The sequence below is a fragment of the Enhydra lutris genome, unplaced genomic scaffold (assembly GCF_002288905.1).
Source record: "Enhydra lutris kenyoni isolate GAN:26980312 unplaced genomic scaffold, ASM228890v2 scaffoldscaffold21, whole genome shotgun sequence".
In the NCBI taxonomy this organism is placed as follows: domain Eukaryota; kingdom Metazoa; phylum Chordata; class Mammalia; order Carnivora; family Mustelidae; genus Enhydra; species Enhydra lutris.
The window spans coordinates 35280361-35303735 of NW_019154105.1; the positions used below are offsets into that span (position 1 = coordinate 35280361).

General features: G+C 45.0%; 1 protein-coding gene across 1 annotated transcript; it reads left to right on the forward strand.

Annotated features, from left to right (window-relative positions):
* Positions 1–3772: 3772 nt before the first annotated feature.
* On the forward strand, positions 3773–14459 carry LOC111149079 (RNA binding motif protein 47). The gene is made up of 4 exons (XM_022505986.1): positions 3773–4925; positions 5775–5981; positions 8579–8787; positions 13356–14459. Exons 1-4 carry the CDS (start codon positions 3800–3802, stop codon positions 13587–13589), a joined length of 1776 nt encoding a protein of 591 aa, XP_022361694.1. The 5' UTR covers positions 3773–3799; the 3' UTR covers positions 13590–14459.
* The last annotated feature ends 8916 nt before the right edge of the window (positions 14460–23375 follow it).

The following is a 23375-nucleotide window of genomic DNA, read 5'->3' on the forward strand; positions in this document are numbered from 1 at the left end:
CCTTGTTTTCAGTTCTTTTGGGTATATAACCAATAGTGGAATTGTTGGATCATATAATTCTAGATTTAAGCTTTGAGGGACCACCATATGGTTTTCCACAGTAACTGTACCATTTTACATTCCTTCTAGCAATGTGAAAAGGTTCCAGTTTTCTTCACGGTCTTGCTAATGCTCATTTTGTGTTTTGTTCTGTTTTTTATAATAGCCATGCTAATAAGTGAGAACCACTGTGGTTCTCATTTATTCGTAGGTCAGTGTTTTTAGTTAGTGTAAAAGACAGTTCATTTAGACATTACATTCATCAATGCCTGGTGCAAATTAGTGTGTGTGTGTGTGTGTGTGTAGATGCTTTCATTCCTCTGCTAGTTCCAAAATTAAGTGAGATGACTTCCAGGAATATATGAACAATAAGATGAATAATACAAATAGCTAAATTCATGGCACCAGGTATATAGAAGAGTAAAAAAAAAAAAAAAAAAGACACTATAGCTGAAATTAAATAAACTTGAGACTGTGTCATAATGTCTTTGATGATTACTAAAATTGAAGTGGCAGTTTTCATCCTGAACTTCCTAGTGGCCAAAGAAAAAGGGGAAAGAGGTACAATAACACGATTCATTTATTCCAGATGATGAAAGCTCAGGAAAAACGACTTCTTGGCTTATAGATGTAAGAAATCAGCTATAACAATTTTAAAGGAAGTGATTTAAAAAAAAAAAAAAAAGAGTGATTATATTACTGACCCCATCAGATTTCAAACTGAAAGCAAACAAAAATTTTTATAAAATTAATGGAATTGCCACTGGAAATGACTCTCATAGCCTGACCCTTATAAGACTTCTCTCGGGTAAAATGGTCATTTCAGAGTAAAATTAGGAAAACACGAAGTCAACTCTGCTCATCTCAGAGCAATAGGGTGTCTTCCTCTGGACTTTAGTTAACGTTTTATGTAGCACAACATGTAAGATCTTGCATTGCCTCATACATGTTTATGTATGTCCTGGCATTTCCTTCCCAGGTCACAAATTATAAACACATACATGTTTGTACCAATAGTCTTCTTAAGAATATATCCTTATCTCCCTTTTGAAGTAAGGGAAGAGCTTCATGTTCAAATCTGATATTGAAATTTCTGTTTCAGTGAGAAACTACAGGAACAAATGTATCATTTTCAAATTTGTAGTAGAAAAAAAGACTTCATGATAAGTGACTATGTTGTCAAACCAGTCTCAAGCACTTAAAAAGCAAAAGAAATAAAAGATAAGAATAGAAGCCATATGAAACAGATATTTTTAAAGAACTGAGAAAGTGGGGCGCCTGGGTGGCTCAGTGGGTTAATAAGCCTCTGCCTTCGGCTCGGGTCATGGTCTCAGGGTCCTGGGATCGGGCCCTGCATTGGGCTCTCTGCTCAGCAGGGAGCCTGCTTCCTCCTCTCTCTCTTTACCTGCCTCTCTGTCAAATAAATAAATATTTTTAAAATCTATTAAAAATATTAAAAAAAAAAAAAAAAGAACTGAGAAAGTGTCAAATTACCCTGAAATTGAAAGATTTGGGCTAGGGATGCCTGGGTGGCTCAGTCGGTTAAGCAGCTGCCTTTGGCTCAGGTCATGATCCCAGAGTTTAGGGATTGAGCCCTATATCAGGCTCCTTGCTCAGCAGGGAGTCTGCTTCTCCCTCAGCCTGCGGTGCTTTCTTTCTCTCTGACAAATAAACAAAATCTTAAAAAACAATAACAACAACAACAAAACATGTAATCTGGCTCCAGGGGCCACTCAGTTCCCCACGAAATCCTACTGCCCCTTGGTGTTAACGGCAGGTGAACCAAGAAAGTACTTGTTCAGCCGGCTGGCAAACATCTCAGATTTCAGTCGTGTCCCTCCAATTTCTTTTGTGTGTGTGTGTTTTTTAAACGATCAAACTTACATTAATTATTCTTGAAATTTCCCTTAATATTCTATACGGTTTCTACGGGTGAATTTTTACAGATCATGCTCCAGATTCCTGCTGAATGATGAAACTTTATGCCATTAAGTAATAAATACGTTTTTACAAAGAGTTTTTGAGAATCTGGAGGGATGCTTATAAAATGAAGCAAAGCAACAAGATGCAAATTTGTTGGAAGCCAAGCTCCATCCCCACCCCCCAAAAAATCATATTAAAAATATATATATATGGGAGAGTTTAATTTTGGCTATCATTGGGTAGGAATAACAGGAATGATTTCTTTTCCTGCTTTTCTTAATTTTCCATAAAATTTACCTGAATACTTTTGTAGCCCAAAAAATGAAATAAACTTCATTTTTTTAAAGGACCTTTTTACAAAAGCACGGCACAAAGCCCCTAATGATAACCTTACTGTATAGTTAAAATCATCTCCACAGAGCCCCATTCTGTATGAGCGAAGGTGAAATGGTTTACACTATTGTATATGGATTTTTTTTTAAGGTTTATTTGAGAGAGAGAGCCTGTCCATGTGTGTGCATGCACTAGTGGGGGGGGAGGGGCAGAGGGACTCTCAAGTCCTTGACTCCCCGCCGAGCATGGAGCCCCATGCAGGCTCCATCCTACAACCCTGAGATGGAGACCTAAACCGAAATCAAGAGTAGGATGTTTAACGGACTCAGCCACCCAGGCACCCCATGGCTATTTAATTTTAAGTTAACTAAAACAAAGTAAAATAAAAAACTCAGTTCAACAGTTACGCTAGCCCCCTTTTAAGTGTTCAGTAGCCACAAGTGGCTAATGACAGCTTTTCCATCCTCACCGAAAGTTCTGTTGCACAGCACTGCTTTCAAAGAAAAAATGTGGCATTGGGAACCAGGTGACTTGGAATCAAATCCTGGTAGGAGATGACTCTTGGCTGTGTGAAATGGGCAATTTGCTCAACCTCTCTGAGCCTACAGACAAATTAGGAGTAATAATAATACCGCTTTCCATGTAAGGAGATTAAGAAAATCGGGAATAAGATAATGCGTGTGACAGTTCCCTAAAAACCCGTACTGTGGCTCACAGGATTGTAGCTGCTTCAAACCCCCCCCCCCCCCCCGCCGGCAGTTGAACTTAATCTAGCTCTTTGTAGACTGATCCCAAATCCATGCATGGTTCCTACCCAAACTTTTACCTAAATGACACCGTAAAAATCCGACTTACCAGCAGCTCCTGCCACAGCTCCTAGGCCACGTCCTTGGCAATGCTGATGTTCCATTTCTCTCTTGGAAAAAGCTTCCGCACACGGCTCTGTCCTGTAGAATAACACCTCCTCCAAGTTTTCCTTGACAACTTAAACGCACTGCTCTATGTCTATTCCTAAGGGACAAGATTGTCTTAAAAAAAAAATAAAAAAGCAAAGAAAGAGCCTTTGTCTCCCCAAGAAATAAATGGGGTAAAATGCTATATAACGAAAAGGAAATCAGTCTGAGTCGACAGTGCAGGAGTTGAGCAAAAGATGTTCCCATTTGCTGCAAGAACGTGAGGTTTTTCACTCCCAATTACAGCAGGTTCGCCGTGCTTCAAAGCTGCTGGGGGTACTGATTCAGCGGAAGTCCTTACTCGTTCTGAATTTTTTTTTTCCCCGAGTCCCTTCTGGTTTTTCCGGCAAAACAACTTGGCTAATTTAGACTCTGTTCGAGCTGCTGTATTTATTTCTCATCTAACCACCTGCTGGTTAAGGCGTGAGTCTCGCAGGTCTTAAAAGAATGAAGTAGCTAGGTTGAGGCTCGAGGCGGTGCGGACTCCACACTCACCCTGCCTTCTGCCTCCTCCCCCCAGATCTCCTGCAGCCGTGGATGCCTTTGACATTATGACTGCAGAGGATTCCACCGCAGCCATGAGCAGCGACTCGGCCGCCACGTCCTCCGCCAAGGTGCCGGAGGGCGTGGCCGGCGCGCCCAACGAGGCGGCGCTGCTGGCGCTGATGGAGCGCACGGGCTACAGCATGGTGCAGGAGAACGGGCAGCGCAAGTACGGCGGGCCGCCGCCCGGCTGGGAGGGCCCGCACCCGCAGCGCGGCTGCGAGGTCTTCGTGGGCAAGATCCCGCGCGATGTGTACGAGGACGAGCTGGTGCCTGTGTTCGAGGCGGTGGGCCGCATCTACGAGCTGCGCCTCATGATGGACTTCGACGGCAAGAACCGCGGCTACGCCTTCGTCATGTACTGCCACAAGAGCGAGGCCAAGCGCGCCGTGCGCGAGCTCAACAACTACGAGATCCGCCCGGGCCGCCTGCTCGGCGTGTGCTGCAGCGTGGACAACTGCCGCCTCTTTATCGGCGGCATCCCCAAGATGAAGAAGCGCGAGGAGATCCTGGAGGAGATCGCCAAGGTCACCGAGGGCGTGCTGGACGTGATCGTCTACGCCAGCGCGGCGGACAAGATGAAGAACCGCGGCTTTGCCTTCGTCGAGTACGAGAGCCACCGCGCTGCCGCCATGGCGCGCCGCAAGCTCATGCCCGGCCGCATCCAGCTCTGGGGCCACCAGATCGCCGTGGACTGGGCTGAGCCCGAGATCGACGTGGACGAGGACGTGATGGAGACCGTCAAGATCCTCTACGTGCGCAACCTCATGATCGAGACCACGGAGGACACCATCAAGAAGAGCTTCGGCCAGTTCAACCCGGGCTGCGTGGAGCGCGTCAAGAAGATCCGCGACTACGCCTTCGTGCACTTCGTCAGCCGCGAGGACGCCGTGCACGCCATGAACAACCTCAACGGCACCGAGCTGGAGGGCTCGTGCCTCGAGGTGACGCTGGCCAAGCCTGTGGACAAGGAGCAGTACTCCCGCTACCAGAAGGCGGCCAAGGGCGGCGGCGTGGCAGAGGCGGCAGCGCAGCAGCCCAGCTACGTGTACTCGTGCGACCCCTATACGCTGGCTTACTACGGCTACCCCTACAACGCGCTCATCGGGCCCAACAGAGACTACTTTGTGAAAGGTTAGTGGGGGCTGTTCTGCGGCGGGGGGGGGGCAGAGCCGCATGGCCCGGGCAGCGTCAGGGGTGTTGTGGCTATAATTTGCTGAGCTGCTAGATGGGCTCCTCCCCGCTACTCACCCACCCTGCTTTGGGTGTAGGTTCTGGGGTCTGTTCTTCACAGGCACGTAGAACATTTGCTTCCATAGCATTGGGGGACACGCAGGTCGTTCCTCTGTATGGGATGAGCCCTAAAATCACGGGGGCATGCAAGCATTTTCTTGCACACTACCTTTGCAGGACCTACCCTATCTGGGGCTAGTCCGCCAGTGTCTGGGTACTTAGGTTAAAGCCTCCTTGTGAAATTCATCTTTAGGATGTTGTTGGCGTGGCGGTGGTGGTTAACTTACTCGCTAGGGTAGAGTGAAACCAGGCATTACACTGGGAAACCAATACCTAGGTTCTGAAACCTGCTGTCATCAGATTGACTGGCTATGTGACTTTCATCAGTCCCTTGACCCTCCCTCCGCCAGTTTTCTCACCCACACGATGAGGAAGGTGAACCAGCAGATCCCCTTCCAGATATAACATCTTTGCAGCTGGGGAATGTTGTTCTTTATTGAAGTTGCAGTCACAGTCCTAGGAACTTGCCATGTAACTTCATCTCTTGCGTGAGTGTAAGTGCTTAGGATACGAATCTAGGATGGAATAGAATGTTGGAAGCCTCTTACCAGCTCATTCTAGAGCAGCTTACACACCATCTCCAACTAGACTCGGGGCAAACACTGGAACGCCGAGAATCTTGAGTTGAGATCTGCCTCTCGTACCATCAGCTGTTGGATACTCACCATTTTTTTGTGTTGTTATTCCAAGCAGGCAGCATAAGAGGCCGGGGTCGAGGTGCAGCTGGCAACAGAGCCCCAGGGCCCAGGGGTTCCTACCTCGGGGGATATTCGGCTGGCCGTGGTATATATAGCCGGTATCATGAAGGGAAAGGAAAGCAACAAGAAAAAGGATTTGAGCTTGTGCCGAATTTGGAAATCTCTGCTGTCAATCCCGTTGCCATTAAACCTGGTACAGGTCAGTATAAACCAGAGATAGCCTGCATCCACTCAGCCAAAACCCCAACGCTGTCTTTGAAGTGACCCCAAGATTTCCTCGGGCTCCTTCATTGACACGTGCACTCCGCTTCTCACAGGCAGCCAGAGGTCAGGCAAAGACTATGGCCTCCTGAGCCGCTTCCTCTAGAACTTAAGGGGCTCTTCTACCTCCGATCATGTTCAAGTCAAACTTTCCAGTGGTGGGTTTTACCAATGGGTGTCATCAGTGGTTAACCTGTTGCTCAATCTGTGACCGAGGTGGAGTGGTGAGGAGGGGTGGCAGAAGACACAGAAAATTGGGAGGCCCTTCTGTATCTTCTGCTGGCCCAAACTGTCTTCTCCCTCCTCAAGCCTTTTGCTACACCAGCAGTCAGCAGCCACAAGGTACCGCTGATCACTGGTTCCAAGAGTTGGTGGAAAGGGTAAAAAATTTCCTCGGGAGCACAAAACACAAGCGTCCCTTGTCATGGTCTTAGAACAAGCCAGAAAACCTGGGAACAAGGCAGCTTAAAATGGCAGCTGCTCATTGATAAAATGGCAGTTGCTCGTTTCTTGGATTCCAATTCCCAGCACTCTTCTCTCCCCATCTTGCTGGAGCAGTAGATCGGGGGTAGGGACACTCATATAATTCAAGCCAGAAACCTTGAACTTTGCTTTCACCTGCAAAGCCCCACAAACCAGTTTGCCCCTGTGATTAGTGCCCATTGGTCAACCTAACAGGAGGCAGGTCTTCCTTCTGATCCAAACTTGTGCAGAACTCGAATCCCGAGGGCAGCGTAACACCAGCTCACACCACACAGGTGTCCAAATGTAGGGAAGCCTCATTCGTGGACAGTCAGAGCCATCCTCCCCCAGCCCTCTTCCTGGTTTCAGGGAGGGCAGATTGAAAAGCTCTTGGAGAGAATCCTCCCCTTAAAGCTCAGCTGCTCCAACTTTCTTCTGGTTGAGGATTGTACACTCCTTTCCCTAGCTAAGAGATCCCAGGAATCTGCATTGCCACGTAGGGCTTAAAAAGTGTTTTCCCAGTAGAGCTTCCTTTTGATAATCCAGCAATTTTTATTTATTTATTTATTTTTTGCCTGTGAAAAAGTGTTGCAAATTCTCCGTCAAGTGACTCCTTACACTGGATTTCCTTATAAATGCCACTGACACTGTAAGTGTGTTAAATTGATCATGGATGTCCCTAATGCCTTAAGACAGAGCCTAGATGTGAGAGCTGTCACTTCTTCCTGTTGGAAAAGGGACTCCTGTTGGCAAGTTGTGATAATTTAAGATTTAATTAGAGAAAAGAGCTTTTAAACCATCTTTAAGCATATAGTCGTGTCCTGGGGCCTGACATAGAAATTCCTGCGGGCTGACATCCAACAATCCAGAGTTACTCAGTAAAATCCCAATGTAGCTTAAACTCCTAATCACCTCAGGTCCCCATCCCCATGGCCTTTCTAACTCATCCAGAAAATTAGAACTTTATATTTTAGGAGAAACACCAGGGCATGCTGAAATACGTGACCACAGACCCTGTAATTGAAAAGGCAGGTGAAGGATTTGGTGAAAGTTTTAGGTCCATTTTATTGAAAGATCGTACCATGGTTTGGCCTGCAATCATTTGTCTCTTTACCTTATGTCAAGTGAGCTTGTAGTAGAATAAATATACCTACAGTTGTAGAAAAAACGTGAAAGCCCACTCTGTGTATGCATTTTATATTCTTGCTTACCCTTCAACACATCCATATGTACCATGTACTCAGACTCCTCCAAAACCAGAGCTAGAATTTTTTCCTTGTACCTGTCTTTATTAGATGTCGGCATTTATTACCTGCTGTCTGTTTGAGCCCTGGTTAAAATAGGGACTTCACTCACAGATCACATCTTTGAGTTGGCGGGGCCCGTCCCCAAACCAGTCACTCTGCCTGCTTCACTGCTATGAGTGGACATTAGAAGATGAGGGAATTTGCCATTTTTTATTAAGTATTTTTGCTTGAATCAGTAATGCTGAAAGCTAAAACAGAGTGGGGAAGGCATGTACAGACCTCTGAATTCCCAGAAGGAAACCCTTAGCAGCACCTGTTTCTTAAAACGTGAAAGTGAAAGGGTGGCAGGTCTGGTAATGAGCCGGGTGAGGGATGAGGGCGGGCCGGCTCCCTCTCGCTCGCACCTGGTGGGGCCTCGAGCCTCTGATTTCATGTTTCACTCTGAGCCTCTCCTCTCGGTCAGAAGGCCCTTGCCTGTGCTGTAGGAATCAAGAGTGGGATTCCAGATTAGAGTTCTCTGTAGAGTCAGTAGGAAAAACGTTGGTGCCGACACCTAACTCTGGAGATCTCTCCGTGAGCATCTGTTGGGAGCCACCATTGGTCCCACGTGGTTCCTTCTGCAGGATGAGCAGGGAGCTGGAGAGCATACCTGCCAGCTCCCCTCTCTTCCTCCTGGGTCATGCCTTGTTACATGGCCTCAGGGAGCATTAGTTAGCCGGCGAGGCCCATGACCACCACACTTGGCTTTGCAAAATAACAAGAAAGGACGGATCTCCCTCAGGGACTCTCAAGCGACACGCATTTTCTCTTATCCCTTCTCTTGCAGTAGCCATCCCTGCCATCGGGGCCCAGTACTCCATGTTTCAGGCAGCGCCAGCCCCTAAAATGATCGAGGACGGGAAAATCCACACAATGGAGCACATGATCAGCCCCATCGCCGTGCAGCCAGACCCAGCCAGCGCCGCTGCGGCCGCCGCTGCCGCCGCTGCCGCCGCCGCTGTCATTCCCACCGTGTCCACGCCGCCACCCTTCCAGGTAGAGCTCTGGCTGGGGTCCTTGACGTCCTTGTGGGAGGCCTCCCTTTAGCATGGATTCATTTCCCTGTCGGCAGGACAATCAGCTGTGTGCCTCGCTCTCTGATGAACCCTGGGCGACGGGAGAAATGGGTCCTATAAATCATGTCAGGACAGAAAAATTCAAAATCCTAATTGTACTACCCCAAGGTCATCGCTGGATTAAAGATGGGAAGCCATATGCAAAAATGACACACGTAATTCTTCACAGTGTCATGATATTGTACATACGATTTTTTTTTTTTTTTTTATGACGCTGGGTAATTTTTAACTCCTGTTCTTTCTGCTAAGGGGCTGACTCCCAAAGTCCAGGGAGATAGCTCACGCTTTCACATTCCAAATTGCAGTTCCAGGAAGATTTTTTTCTTTTTTTCCATTCTCTCTCTCAGGTGCCTGGGTGGCTCAGTCGGTTAAGTGTCTGACTCTTCATTTCAGCTTAGGGTCGTGAGATCGAGCCCCACATCGGGCTCTGTGCTCAGAGCAGTCTGCTGGAGACTTTCTGTCTCCCTCTGCCACTCCCACCCTGAGCTCTGTCTTTCTCTCTCTCTCTCGCTCAATAATTTTTTTTTTTTTTAAATACAGTTCTCAGAGCACAGTGGGTTAAGCGTCTGCCTTCGGCTCAGGTCATGATCCCGGGGTCCTGGGATCCAGCCCCACATCAGGCTTCCTGCTGGGTGGGGGAGTCTGCTTCTCCATCTCCCTCAGCCCCCATCTCATGCTCTCTGTCTCACACTCTCTATCTCAAATAAATAAATAAAATCTCTAAAAAGTAAAGTTCTTCTGCCCCCTTCTGTGTATAAATATTTCAACATATATATCCATATACAGTGTGTGTGGAGAGAGAATTGCCTGTAGAGAGAGAGATCTATGAAACGTTACAAAATGTGTCCTTAACCCTCTCCTCCAACCAGACCCAGCTGTTTCCATTCCTCCTCCTCCCAGTCCAGTCTCACGGTTCCAACCTCCTTCCCCACCTTTGCTCACAGCTTCTCTTCTCTGTGGTGTCTTCAGTCTCGTGACTTCTGTGGAATCTTCCCCATCCACCATAGCCTTGGAAATCCTGTCCCCTGTATGTCTCGTTACCCACGTGATACCTTGGCGAATGATTGCTGCTTTGTCCTGTCTCCCAACTCATGAAGCTCCTCTAGACTGACAGTCACATCTTGTGTTTTCTTTTTACCATCAGTGCATAGCACATAGGGAATACCTATAGATGATACGTCATTCTCCCGAACAAAACAAAACAAAAAAATCGTGTTAAAGCTGCTTTTCATGAGGCTCTCAAATACCTTTTTAGTCAAGAAGCACAGATACCCAGGCTGGGGGTCTCTTCCCTAACTGAACTATGCAGGGATTATGTTTACAGAACAGATTCTTAGACTCGCACCTTGAAGACTCCCACTGGGTAGAACTCGGCTGGGGTTCTAGAACCCAGTGATGCTGAGATAGAGCCAGACTGGGGGAACCATCACACGGCCCTCGTGTCGCTTTTGCCCTCGCTGTGCACAGTCTTACTGTGTTATTCAGAAAGGGTCACGCCAGTTGAAGTATATTCCTGTGTCGGTGTGTCGTCAAGCCTTCCTTGAGTCTGGACTCCCAAAAGCCTGGAAAAGGAGTAAGTCGTAAATGACTCACACTCTAAACGGCAACTGAGCATAGCTACGGCTTGTGGCCTGACTGTAAATATCTACAATAACCTCCAAATAGTATTTAGTGGAATTCTGGTAATAATGTCAGATTTCCCTTGACTAAGAAACTCGTGCACTTTTGTCCGTGGCGCGTGGTGTCCCAGATTCCAGTTCTCGTATTCACCGTCCCAGGCTGTTCTCAGTCTTTCATCAGTCTCGACTCGGTGTTGCCATCAGGGTCTCTGTTCCGAGTCTTTGCTTATGAGTTTGTTCAGTAGACAGGGTTGATCAGTTTATTCTGATGAAGATTCCACCCCCCCCAACCCTGTCCTTCAACATATCTGGAGCTATTACTTTTGAACTTGAGAATGACTTCTTTGTTTATGAGTGGCCTCCGTGCTCACCCACCAGTCTCGGTCCTCTGCATCCTCCCTCTGAGTTCTTTGACCCTGGGCTCTCTGAACGTTTGGCTCTCTGTCCCCACCCCTGTATTCTCTGCCAAATTGCAGCAGCAGAAGGAGCATTTTGAGCGCTGCTGATGGGTGACTAGAACACTCTTCCAAGTGGAGCCACACTAGAAATCTGCTCCCAGCATTACTTCCAGAACCTTCCTGTGGAACACCTTCGTACTCCTCTATCTTGCACATGCTCAGGGATGTTCCTGCTCAGCCATTTTATATTCTCCACTTCATAAAGGCTTTATAAGTAATTGAAGAAAACATTTACTGGCATAGACCTTTTTAAAATTTATTTCTCAAGGAGTTCTCAATCTTCACAAACCTCTGGTATAAGTAGAACAGGGATAGGCATTTCCCCTTGATGAGGTCTCTTCCTCTCCTCCTTCCTCCGCCAGCTTCCCATGCTCAACCCTTCCAGGCCTAGGTGTTGAGCTCGACCTTAGCACATGGAGAGGTTTCTCTCGGATGTCCCCTTCCCTGCAATTTCATCCCTTTATGCATTTGTCACTGAATATATGTCTGCCCATTTGGAAAAGAGTGCTTGTGTCTTGCTATAAGGCACCATCTTCCCAGTTCTGAAGTTTCTCTCTTGCCCATGAGATCTTTGCTGTTTTAGTGTTGTAGGAGATGAGCTAACACAGGGCTAAAAGTGCAGGCTCCAGAGTCACCATTCCTTTGCTTAAAAGCTGTGTCACCTTGTGCAAGTCATTTAACACATCAGACCTCTCCGTATAATCATAGTACCAGCTTCATTGGTGGTTGGGATGATTCCAGAACATCATACAAATAAGGCACTTAGAATAGTGCCCAGCAGACCATAGTCCCTCGGTTGTTACTATCATTTAGTATAATTATTATTTTGGTTACAGTGGAAAAAATGGCTCTTTGATGGTGAGTCGCCTTTGAACATAATTTTATGACTCTCATTGCAAATTTTGTTAGGGAAAGATAACTAATTCCCTTATAAAAATCCAGGAAGAACTCATTTTTAAAAATTGAATTCTCCATTTCGTATATCCCGAATTGTTTATTTTGAAGATGCATGAAGACAGAGAGGCCATATAGGCATTTACTGCAGGGCACCGTGAGGAACGTAAGGCGTACTAGGTATTTGGTTAAGCGTGTGTTTCTTTCACCGAAAATCCCCCTTGCCATAAAGCATCTCACAGAACTGGTTCCGGAGCAAACCCTTTGGGAAATACTGAGCTGCAGTCTTTACTCTTTACACCTGTTGGCTCGGGAAATGTAGCATGTTAGGCTTTCAGGTAGACGAGAGCAAGTAGCCGGGACTCTGATGGAGCCCGAGGTGGTGTCCGAGGTAAGGAAGCTTTAGTGAGTGAGCTAGCCGTTCCCTACTGCCTTCTCCTGCAGAAACTCCTCCTCATCCTTCAAGACCCAGCTCAAATGTCTCTGCTTCCAACATTGCTTTCTCCAACTTCCCAAGTGAGTTGGTTCCTTTTCTGAGCCTCTACAACCATCTGCACAGTTGACCTTGAGGAATGCAGGGGTTAGGTGTGCCCACCTCCCCCCACCCTCCACACAGTTGTACATAAACCCACATGTAACTTTTGATCCATCGCAGCGTAACTACTGACAGCCTACTGTTGACTGGAAGGCTTCCTGATAACATAAACAGTCTATGAAACATACGTTCTGTATGTTACGTGGATTAGGTACTGTATTCTTACAGTAAGAAAGTCATAAGGTAAGAAAAATCATAAGGAAGAGAAAATACATATAGGTACTGGGCTGAACAGTGGGAAAAATCCACATGGAAATAGACCCACTCAGTTCAAACCCTGGTTGTTTGAGGGTCAACCGTACGCATCGTGGGTGTCCTATCTTAGGTGAGAGATGGTCGAAGTCATCAATGACACCTGCTGAAAATTATATGTGGTTGCAGGGTTTTCAGGTCACAGCTTCCAAAGCTGCCCCTGTGGAGATCTCTACACTGGGTTCCGTAACATTGTCACAGTCAGTTGTCCTCTCCCGTTTTTGAAGCACCATGTTCCTTCAGTTAAGTAAGAGTGGAGGCACTGGCATGTATTTTATGGACCATATTTTTAATTACAGTGAGATCAGCTGAGCAAAGGGTAGATTCCCAACTCCCTTGCCGCTGGAAAGGAATGGCAAGATGGAAGATTCCAAAGTATTTAAACTTAGCTTGGCAGTTCTGTTGCTTTGACTGTTTGAACTCAAAGGAGCCTTGACTTGAGGGCACAACATCTCCAGCTTACCTTAATGGCCCTTACCACCTTCCCTTACAACAATTACTTATTTTACCCGTCTACCTCCTTGCCCTGAGAATGAAAATGTTTGCCTTCACCTCTTCCTGTCCCCTTCCAGCCCCCCAGGAATGGGAAGAATGAGTCCACGGGTTGACTCCATGGGAAGGGCACCATGGGCGTGGTCATTAAGGGGCCTTTCTGTGTCTCCCCCCTCAGGGCCGCCCGATTACCCCCGTGTACACGGTGGCTCCGAACGTTCAGAGAATTCCCACTGCTGGAATCTACGGGGCCAGTTACGTCCCGTTCGCTGCTCCGGCCACTGCCACGATCGCCACACTACAGAAGAATGCGGCCGCTGCCGTGTACGGAGGCTACGCGGGCTACATACCTCAGGCCTTCCCCGCCGCTGCTATCCCAGTGCCCATCCACGACGTCTACCAGACATACTGACACTGGCGAGGAGAGTGCAGGCAGACCACAGACTACCCCTGAAGGAACACTTTACTATTTATGAAGAAAGAACGTGCGGCATTACCGCACTCATGAAACCTGAAAGTGAAGAATGTTATCCAGTATCATCCTGAAAGATTTTATATTCATGAAGTTTCCACTAGTTGTTGTTGTTGTTGTTGTTTTTTAAAGACTGTTTTCCACTTAGCAGACCCTGTTCATACATTTCTAAGAGACTCGTGACGGTTCGTGCCTTAATACCATCTCTCAGAAATTTGTACGCCGTTAGTATATTTGTATAGAGGTTTTTGTTTTTGTATTTTTAAGGTTATATTTTCAGTATGAAGGTTATTTTCTTAACTTCTGCACTCCAGAGATTTCTATTTTGTAGTACCTTCAATAATATATCAACTATATATGGAAAAGCACACTTGAGCAGCTAGGGAACTATTTTGAAAAATATATTCAATATTTAAAGATACAAACAATAGTGCTTTAAAATACTACATAAAATGTTATTTTAAAAGTTATACTGGAAAGTGCAATTTTAAAGTGAGTAGAATCTCTGTTTCAGCTGGCATTAAGGGGTGACGGTGTTACCATGTGTTATCTATGACGGTTCTGTTTTTTTTGTTTTGGTTTTTTTTTTTAAAGAAACACTCGATCTCTCCTTAAGCCCATGTTGAAAAGACTTGTCACACTTCTGAGTCCAAACACTGGAAAGCTCTCACCTGCCACATTACCCTGTTTCCCGTTTCTTCTCCATGTGTCTTGCCCTCCCTACCCCCCTACTCATTCCTTCCTTCCTATCCCCACCCCCACCTCTGAGTCTGGCAAGTCTAGGGCAAATGAATTACTCTGATAGAGAAAGCATTGATAGCTTTTATACTTCTTCTGGGTTTTTGTGGGGTTTTTTTTTGTTGGGGGTTTTTTGTTTTGTTTTTTTAGTCTTGGTTGGGGAGGTATTTCCAATAGCAGAGTATGCATAAGCGCAAGATTTTAATAGTTTCCATAAGATATCTTTGCATAGTTATTTAATGTCTCATATAAAACCTTAGTTCCTTTTCTAATGCTTTTATCTTATTCATTTTTGAAGTATGAGTTTATAGAGACAGTGAATGTTATTGTCGACAAGGCCCCCAGAGACTCTTGTCGCAGAAAGTTATGCTTCTAGCTGACTTACCATGTTTCAATGCAAAATGTCTGTGGTCGTCAAGGGTGTTGGTAATGCTGTGTTTATTGAGCAGGGCTTTCCTCCATTGCTGTGCACGTGGTAGGTGAGCTGACTTGGGATGTGCACATCCAGGAGGAGGAAGAGAGACCTGTAGAAGTTAAAAGATAGCTTGTACATAATCTAATGCTGGTTTTTAGTTGTTTTATGTTGTGGAAGTTCATGGTATAGAGTTTAATGCAGAGTGAAACCGTTTTATTTCAATGTTATTAAAAAGTTTTATTATTAGGAAGTTAATGTATTGTTGCAGTGTTGTGCCTGTTTCCAGGCTTTTGTTCAGCAGAGTGAATGTAAAATACAGTAAAATGTTAAGAGTGTCATCTGCTTTATGAAATACATCAACTTGGAACTTTTTTTAAAGGCTCCATCAAGGAATTGAGCTGTGCAATAGGTAGCAAGGACACAGTTGTGTGTTTATGTCACATTAGAGATCTATAAAATCTTTGAACTCACTGAATTTTTGCTAATGGCTGAATTCTTATTTATGGATTAATAATAGGATCACGCCTTTAGCAAATATTTTAGTTTTGTCTTAAATTTTAAATTAAGAGACTCCCAAATGCCTTTTCCCTCCCCCTCATCTTAGGGTGGGATGAATTTTTTATATATAAGCAATATTTATTTAACTATTCTATAAAATTATTGAGTGCCTACCAAGGCCTTTAAACATTTCTAACATTTCTTTCCATCGTTCTTAAATGACATAAAATGATTGTGCAATGTTCCTGATGATGTACCCAGCAAGCTGCATCGAACCTTTCGGACTGTGTCATCCAACTAAATACAATTTGGATCAGATCCTCGTCCCTTGACTTAGTGTGAAAGAACTCCTTCCAATGAAGGATTGTCGCAGAGGTTCACTGGATGAGACTCTGACCCAGCGGTCTTACTGTATTTTACATATACCTGTAAATTATTTGCAAGAAAAAAAAAGGATAATGAGAAGAAAAGAAAAAAAATTGATATCTCAACATGGCAACTACCAAACTACCCTAAAAACAGATTTTGGTGAGCCTGTTCTCTATGGTCTGTCTGTTTCTGTTTCAAAACCATTTCACATACACTACTGAGGTAAGTTTATAACTTGAAATGTGAACTTTTTTTTTTTTAGGGTTAAGAACAAACTATATAAATATTAAAAAAGCTTTAGTGTTCTCTGTTTTCAAACATGTTAGCAGTTTATCTTTAGTTGCTTTGTATTTGAAAAGCTTTTAAATTTATTTAGATCTTCCTCCATTTACAATACATTCTTAGGATGTATGTAGTAAATAAAGCTTTCTTTAAAGCAGTTTCCAGACCTTATTTTAAATTGTGTTTTCTTTATACTGATTTTTTTTTCCCCCTAACAAGACCAGAGAAACCCTCACAAAGTGGAAGGAAACAACTAGTTCAGTATTTTCAGCCGGAGTAACCAACAAGTTACTATCACATTTTTGGCTTAGAATTACAGTGAAGATGGGTTTTAAGTAAAAATTGTGAATTATCCGTATCCTCAGACTTGAGCTTAGGTGGTTGAAGGCTAATCACCCAAATTATATTCAACATCTGGGCTTGGGTAGGGTGTGGCTAAGCCTGTCACTCCTGTCAGTCCTCAAGTTTATGATCCCAAGAGCTCCACACTCAGACCTCTAAATGGAGGCCACTGACGAGACGCTGAGTTTGTTAGGCGATCTCGTGAAAGTGCTGGGCGACCTGAAGGTCCATCACTGCATTCAGAAACCAAAGCCTTGTGTTCCTCATTTTCTCGGTGCACAGCAAGGTCAGCAGGAAGCTTGCTTCCCTTTTCTCTAGAGAGCATCACTAACTTCAGACAACATCCATTAGCAAAGCCAGTCAAATGATTCAAGGGCAGGTGATGGGTTGTCAATGGAATTACTTCTAAAAAAAACTTGCCCCATGTGGCTTTACCATTGATTAAGAATTTTACCTTTCAGTCTCAGGCAGTCTGGCTTATGGCCTTCCTTCTCACATTTCTAGGAATAATAAGTTGTTGCTTCCTCTTAAAAAGATAAAGCCCTTTTTCAGAGGCAGGAGGGGCTGCTGAACGTCCCAAGATGGCAGATGGTTAGGCAATATTTTCAAGGGCAACAAGATCTGCTGATTTCTTTTTGTTCTGGGAGAAGAGTACAGACGCCCTGCAAATTACAGAATCACAGTTTGATTGATCTCATTAGAAAAAGAATAATCGTACAAAATGTGTATCACTCCTCTACTAGGTGCCAGGTTGGCTCTGTGCTGTAGCAACCACAGCTTGAGCAAACCCACAAAATCTTGCACAAGTAGAGTTTACATTCCGCGGGGGGAGAACACAGACTGATTGAACAGATAAACAGCATGGTGAGCAGGGACAAAAGTTATGATTACGTGACTCATTAGGCTTTTTGGCTTCCATAATCTCATGCGGACCTCACAATAACTCAGGGAAGTAATCAGGGTGACTGGCCAAGGTCACACAGCTGACAAGGACCTGGACTGCAGTCTATGCTCAGATTCCACGTCCCAGATGCTTGCGAACAGTACACTGACTCTGGAAGTGGGTAAAACCAGTCACACCAACATCCCACCTCAGAGCTCAGAGAGAGAAAAGCAAAGCTTCTCTATAATGCAGTTTTCCATTGGGTTCTAGTATGTTTCCATAGGCGACCTCTTCTCTTGGGTGAGAACCGAAGGCTGAATGGCTGAAAATGCCTCTTCTCAGCCTGCAAGACCTCACAGCTCTAAGTGGAGCTGCCGGAAATGTCCACGCTGGGAGACTGAAGGAATTCTACCTACAAGGCTGGGCCAGAGATGATAGAGAAGACTCAAGAACTATCATAGGAAGTCAGCTGCACCCTTCTGATTCTTCAGTGGAATAGGTGCCCCCTTTTTTATTCCAAAAGTATCTGTCATGACAATATACGTAAGCAGTTATCTAGTTGAAAGTCAGAATGTTAGGAAACAAAGCTCTGGTTTGTCTTTTCTAGTGAAGGATAATCCCAGGCCAGTCCAACATTCACTGGGTTCTGTTACCTGGCGTATGGACAGTGTCGGGTGTGTTTTGTTAGCTGTAATTGATCTTCCTGGCTTATCAAACTCTGTTTCAAGGATATTAGGGGGCTTGACTATTGAACAGAAATATATAGTATATTACTTCAATTATTACATGATATTATATCTTTATTGTAAAGTCTTCTGGGCACTCAGCTTCTACCAGAGTTGGTTTTGTTTGGTTAAGATGAAATGTGACATTTTGGCATGGCTCTTTTGACGAAATGACATTTTTGACACCATGACCCTTAAGAAAAAATTACATCTTCAGCTTTTGAAAAAATGACCGGGTAGGATGATACAGACGTACTCACTTTATCCTTGCATTCCAATCACTTTCCTGACACATTCCCCATCTCTGACCACCCCAGGTCAAGGGCAGGATTCAGCTTTAATACAATACCTCATTAGGTTTAGGAGACCTCCACAAAGGGTTTTGCTTCAACTTCAAGTTCTATGCTGTCAGACTGGATACAGCCTTTTTTTCTCTTTTCCCTCTTCAATATCCCTTTCTGGATACTCAGTATTCCTCTGTCTCTTAACTTCTCACACCAGTATACCTGGAAAAAATCTGGTTGCCCAAAGACTTGTCTTTGTGGGCAAGCCCCGTGGCCTCGTGGAACAAGGCTGGGTTTGTAGGCCACCTCCCTGGGGGGTAAAACCCCAGCTTTGCTACTTACCAGACACGTGACTTTAGAAAAGACACCTCGCCACTCTGAGCACCAGTTTCTTAACTGGTAAAATAGACATACTAGTCCAGACCTCAACAAAGTTATTGTGTAAATCAGGTGAATTAATGAATCTAAAAAAGCCTAGTTGTTGTAGGTACTCAAGAAACCCATTTCCTTCCCCTTCCCCTGCAGGGTGAATGCATTCTGCTATATTAACTCCATTAAGCCTTTCCATTTTACCCCTTTTGATTCCTCTTTGTTTTCATTGGTTTAGTAACCGTTTATTGAATGCTAACTGTGTGCCAGCACAGCATGAGGTACTGGAGAGACACCAGCCAACAAAACTGACTCTGTCCCAGGCGTGGTAAGATAGGGTCACAAGCCCTCTGAAGTGGGAGGGGGCGGCCCCGCAGGCTTGGGCAGGGGGTTCAGAAGGACTCAGGGAAAGAAGTGGCATCTGAGCCAAGATCTACACAATGAGTAGGAGTCAGGGCAGCTGAGCAGAAAGAAGAGGGAACAGGAAGTTGCTACCAAAAAAACCGTGGAATTGTCAGGTACCCGGAACAAGCTGAGTAGGGCTGTCTGTCTTGGAGAAAGAGAAAGGGTGTGCAGTGAAGAAACTCGACCTTTGTTCCGTTTGGCATTAAACAGGGTTCAGGGGCCTGTGTTAGCTGTAAACTGAAGAGATTTGGCCCTTAAAACAAGGAAGTGAGAAGAACACTAAATCATTCTTCCTTAGAGTTTTGAGTTCCAGAAAATGGCGGCGCCCTGCATTTACTAAACCGCGGAGAAACAGAGCTTTCTCTCCATCGACACACGGTGCCTCTGAACACTGGCCCTAGTGGGCAGCTCCTGCCGTTCTGTCTTCCTGGTCCCGGGTGATGCCCACCAACCTTGAGCTCATGGCGCAGAGTTTGTAGGGCGGCCCGGGCTCTTAGGATTCCCCACCTCCTCCTTCCTCAGGTCCACTTTCCAGTCTTTGGACCCTTCCTCCCTTTTCTCTGAGAAATCAGACTGCAGCTACATGTGCCAGACAGGGATTCCCCACTTTCCCCCTGGCAGCCCTACAGACAGGCGGACTTCTCAGCAACGATGAGGGAAGCCTAAATTTAGTCCTCCCCAGGACTGTGAGGGCCGAGGAGGGTTCCAAGGAGAATCTTCCAAGCCTTACTGGCTTCCTCGGGGGCTTATATTTTCCTGTGACTCTGTTCCACACAGTTATACCCACAATCAAATGGGACACCAAACCCTGCATTTGCAAAAAATATGACCTTTCCTGAGCTAATTTTTAGCCATCCCTCTTTCTTGGCTTGCTCTACTTTGTTTGTCAAAAATCTTCATTAATGATTAACCAACCACGAGGCTTAAATAGGCCTTAGTCATTCTGAGGCAGGTAAGACAAGTTGCCGAAGTCCAGTTGTTTCTGAGGTGACCTTGCTAGGGAGCCCTGGGTCAAGACATTTTGAGCTTATGGTATTATGATAACACTGGGCCAGGCCAGTTTACTTTTTGCAGGGAATTTTCCTCTCTGTTTTCAGGACCTTTATTCTAAAGAGTGGTGGCACCAGGAAATGCTATTTCTACCGGCCTCACCAGCTTCACCCCAACCCTGATTCAAATACGGCCCCTTGAGACTTTCTCAATCTTACATAAGGTGCTAAGTAAACCCAGCTCCTGACAGGCACTTAATCTCCCCTTTCCAAATAAGATGTGCCCCTAAGAAATTCTGGAAATGTGGCCGAGTCTAAATGGGCTCCAGCATTTCTAGAAGGAAGCACTCAGAGCATAAGAGATGATAGAGAAAATAATCTATTTTGCATCATTTCCTAACACCAAAGTGCAAATATACTCCTGCCCTCTGTGAGTATTTCTTCCTGTTACCCGTTTTCTTTATGCTTGGAGATAATGTTAAAGACTTAAGAGGGTGATCATTCAGCAAGAGGTAAGAAAAATTTAACAGTGTAATGAGTTCACAGTAACTTCTATGCTGATCAAGTCATGTAGTTTACATGGATTTTTAAAACCTTATTAAAAATAATGTAGATCTAGAATTGTGCATATATCACATATAGCTTGAAGAATGTCAGAAACAGTATATCCATGTCACCAGCATCCAGATGAGAGACATAACCTCCATCCCAGAAACCCCTATGGCCCCATCCAGTCCCCATCTGCTCCCCAAGGGTAACCACCACTCTGACCTCTAACAACATAGATTAGTTTCACGTGGGTCATTTTTCTCATACTTGAGATCACTGCTACTATTAAGCAGGGAGGCAGAGAGAGCCTTAATAACTTTCCCCAAAGTCACATAGCTGGTAAGTGAAGAGTCTGAATTTGAACCCAGATTATCTAACTTCAGACTTGGGGACAAGGGTTTGTATCTGGGTGGGTAGTGGGGTTGGGGGCTAATTATCATATACCCAATTTGTAAGGACTTAATTTGTTTCTTCTAGAAGTTTACACTATTTCCTAATAGTCATATCACCATAAAGGACATTGGAAAGGAAAGAATAAAAACCAGCGCACACAGAGGAGGGTGGGACAGGAAACCTTTAGGAGTTCCTGGGTCCTGTGGATTGTCCTTCTTTTATTCCTTGTGGCTCCAAATCTCTTGCACTCCAGCATCCCTTGTATCAAACTCCATTTCCAGAAAGGGAAAGAATGAGCTAATTCACTCAGGGTTGGGCATTTTTCAGTAAGGGCAAATCCCTTGTTCAATAAACTGAGGAGTAAACTTCTCTTTTTGGCATTTAAGGCTATACCCAGTAGGATAAAGAAAATAACTAAGGATCAGGAAGGTCTTCCAACTGCCCACGACCATGTACCACAAAGACATCCCAGAAGGGAGCTCAGCCTAGGAATTCTGAGTTGCCAGGGGCCAAATAATTAGACCTTTGGAGAGTTAATTGACTAATGTTAAGGACCAATGGCCCACATATGAGACATACTGAATAAAATCCTGGAAAGACATGCCGCTCAAGGGAACATCTTTATTCTAAAATGGTAATATTATTATCAGCTTACCTTTGAATATCATTTCACTGTCCACAGAAGGCTGTCTTCAGCTCTATGTCACTTGACCCTCAGGACAATCCCTAAGACAGTTACAGAAGACATGCCTCTCCTTCCTGCTCTCCTCCTCATTCATTCATTTGTTCATTCGACAAATGTGTTTTGGGGGGCGGGGGTTGAACATCTATTATGTGCCAAGCATTGTGGTGGGGCCTAAAGAAACAATGGTGAACCTTATCTCCATGTTATCAAGGAAGAAATTGAGGCCCAAAGGGGATACATGGCTTGCCCAAGATGACAGTGAGGCTCTAAATTAAATAATACAGCATGACTGTTTACGTGGTGACAAGACTTTAAACACAGTGTCTCACTAAGACTTCGTGACAACTCTATGAGGCAGTTACCATTCTTTTAAGTCCATTTCATGAATGAACAAACTGAGGGGCAGACAGAAGCTAAATGACTGCCAAGGCCTCACAGCTGTCTGTGGAAGAGTAACCATTCACACCCTTGTTGGGTCGACTCGGGAAATGAAAGCGTAGGCATTATTTTACAGATTTAACAACCAACTTCGCGTCTGAACCCTACCTCACTCCCTCACAGGAGTTTCAACTCTGAGGCAAGCCACAGAATGGTAAGAGTTCTATGGTTCTGAGGGAGTCTGAAAAGAGACTTGGTTGGCTCTGTATCAGCCCTTTTTCTTGGGTGAAACAGATATTTCAATGCATCTCTCAGAACAGCTTTTCACCCAGATGTTAAATACATCCATTCAAACAACTTGGAACTTGAAATTTAAAAAACCATACCACAATAGCTTGATGCTTTCATTTAAATACTCTGTCCCAAATAAAGCTAGGCTAGCCCACTGATGGCAAGGAGATTGGCCATTGAAGACTTTGCTTCTGCTTTTTGGAATGTTCCCCCTGGTAATCTGAGTATCTGTGTACCTCTTTACCCCCAAGGTTAATCTCACCATGGGGTAATCACATGAGGGAGTGTCTGGCTCCTTGTGTTTTGAGATTTCTACAGTAAGAGACAGCATGCCGTTTTCTCTACGAAGCACCAGCAGTATCTATTACCATGTTGTAAGGACAACGGTGGCACAGTTGGCCTCCTCATGGGTCTCCCCGCCTCCAGTCTTACTCCCTTTCTACTTTCCATTCACCCTTCACACCATAGCCAGAGTGGTCTTCCCTAAAACCAAACCTGAATGACACGTCAAAAACCTTCACTGGCATTGCCTTGTTGACCGAATGAAGCTCAAACATTAGCTTACAACACACACAACCCTCTATAATCTGGCCCCTGGGCATCCCTCTAGAATTATCTCCTGCCAGTCACATACAGGCAGAACTGGCCTTTCCAGACATTTATCTCTGGTGGCCCCTCTGATGGACCAGAGACCATGTTGGTAGCTGAAGATTTGGACTATGCTCCTTTCACCTGATCACCATTCTCTCCCATTATAACAAACGATCTCTGTTCTTTTTGGAACTTCTCTTCTTACCTCTACGTGTCTACCCAGCAAACTTCTATTCATTCATTGAACATTTATTGAGCATCAGTTATATGGTAAGCATTGTGTGAGGCATTCAAGAAAGTTCTGGTTTTGGGGTGCCTGGGTGGCTCACTGGGTTGGGCCACTGCATTTGGCTTGGGTCATGATCTCAGGGTCTTGGGATCAAGCCTGCATCGGGCTCTTTGCTCACTGGGGAGCCTCCTTCCCCCTCTCTCTCTGCCTGCCTCTCTGCCTGCCTGTGATCTCTGTCAAATAAATAAAAATATTTTTTTAAAAAATAAAGAAAGTTCTGTGCAGTGAGAGAACTGTCAGGATAGAGAAAT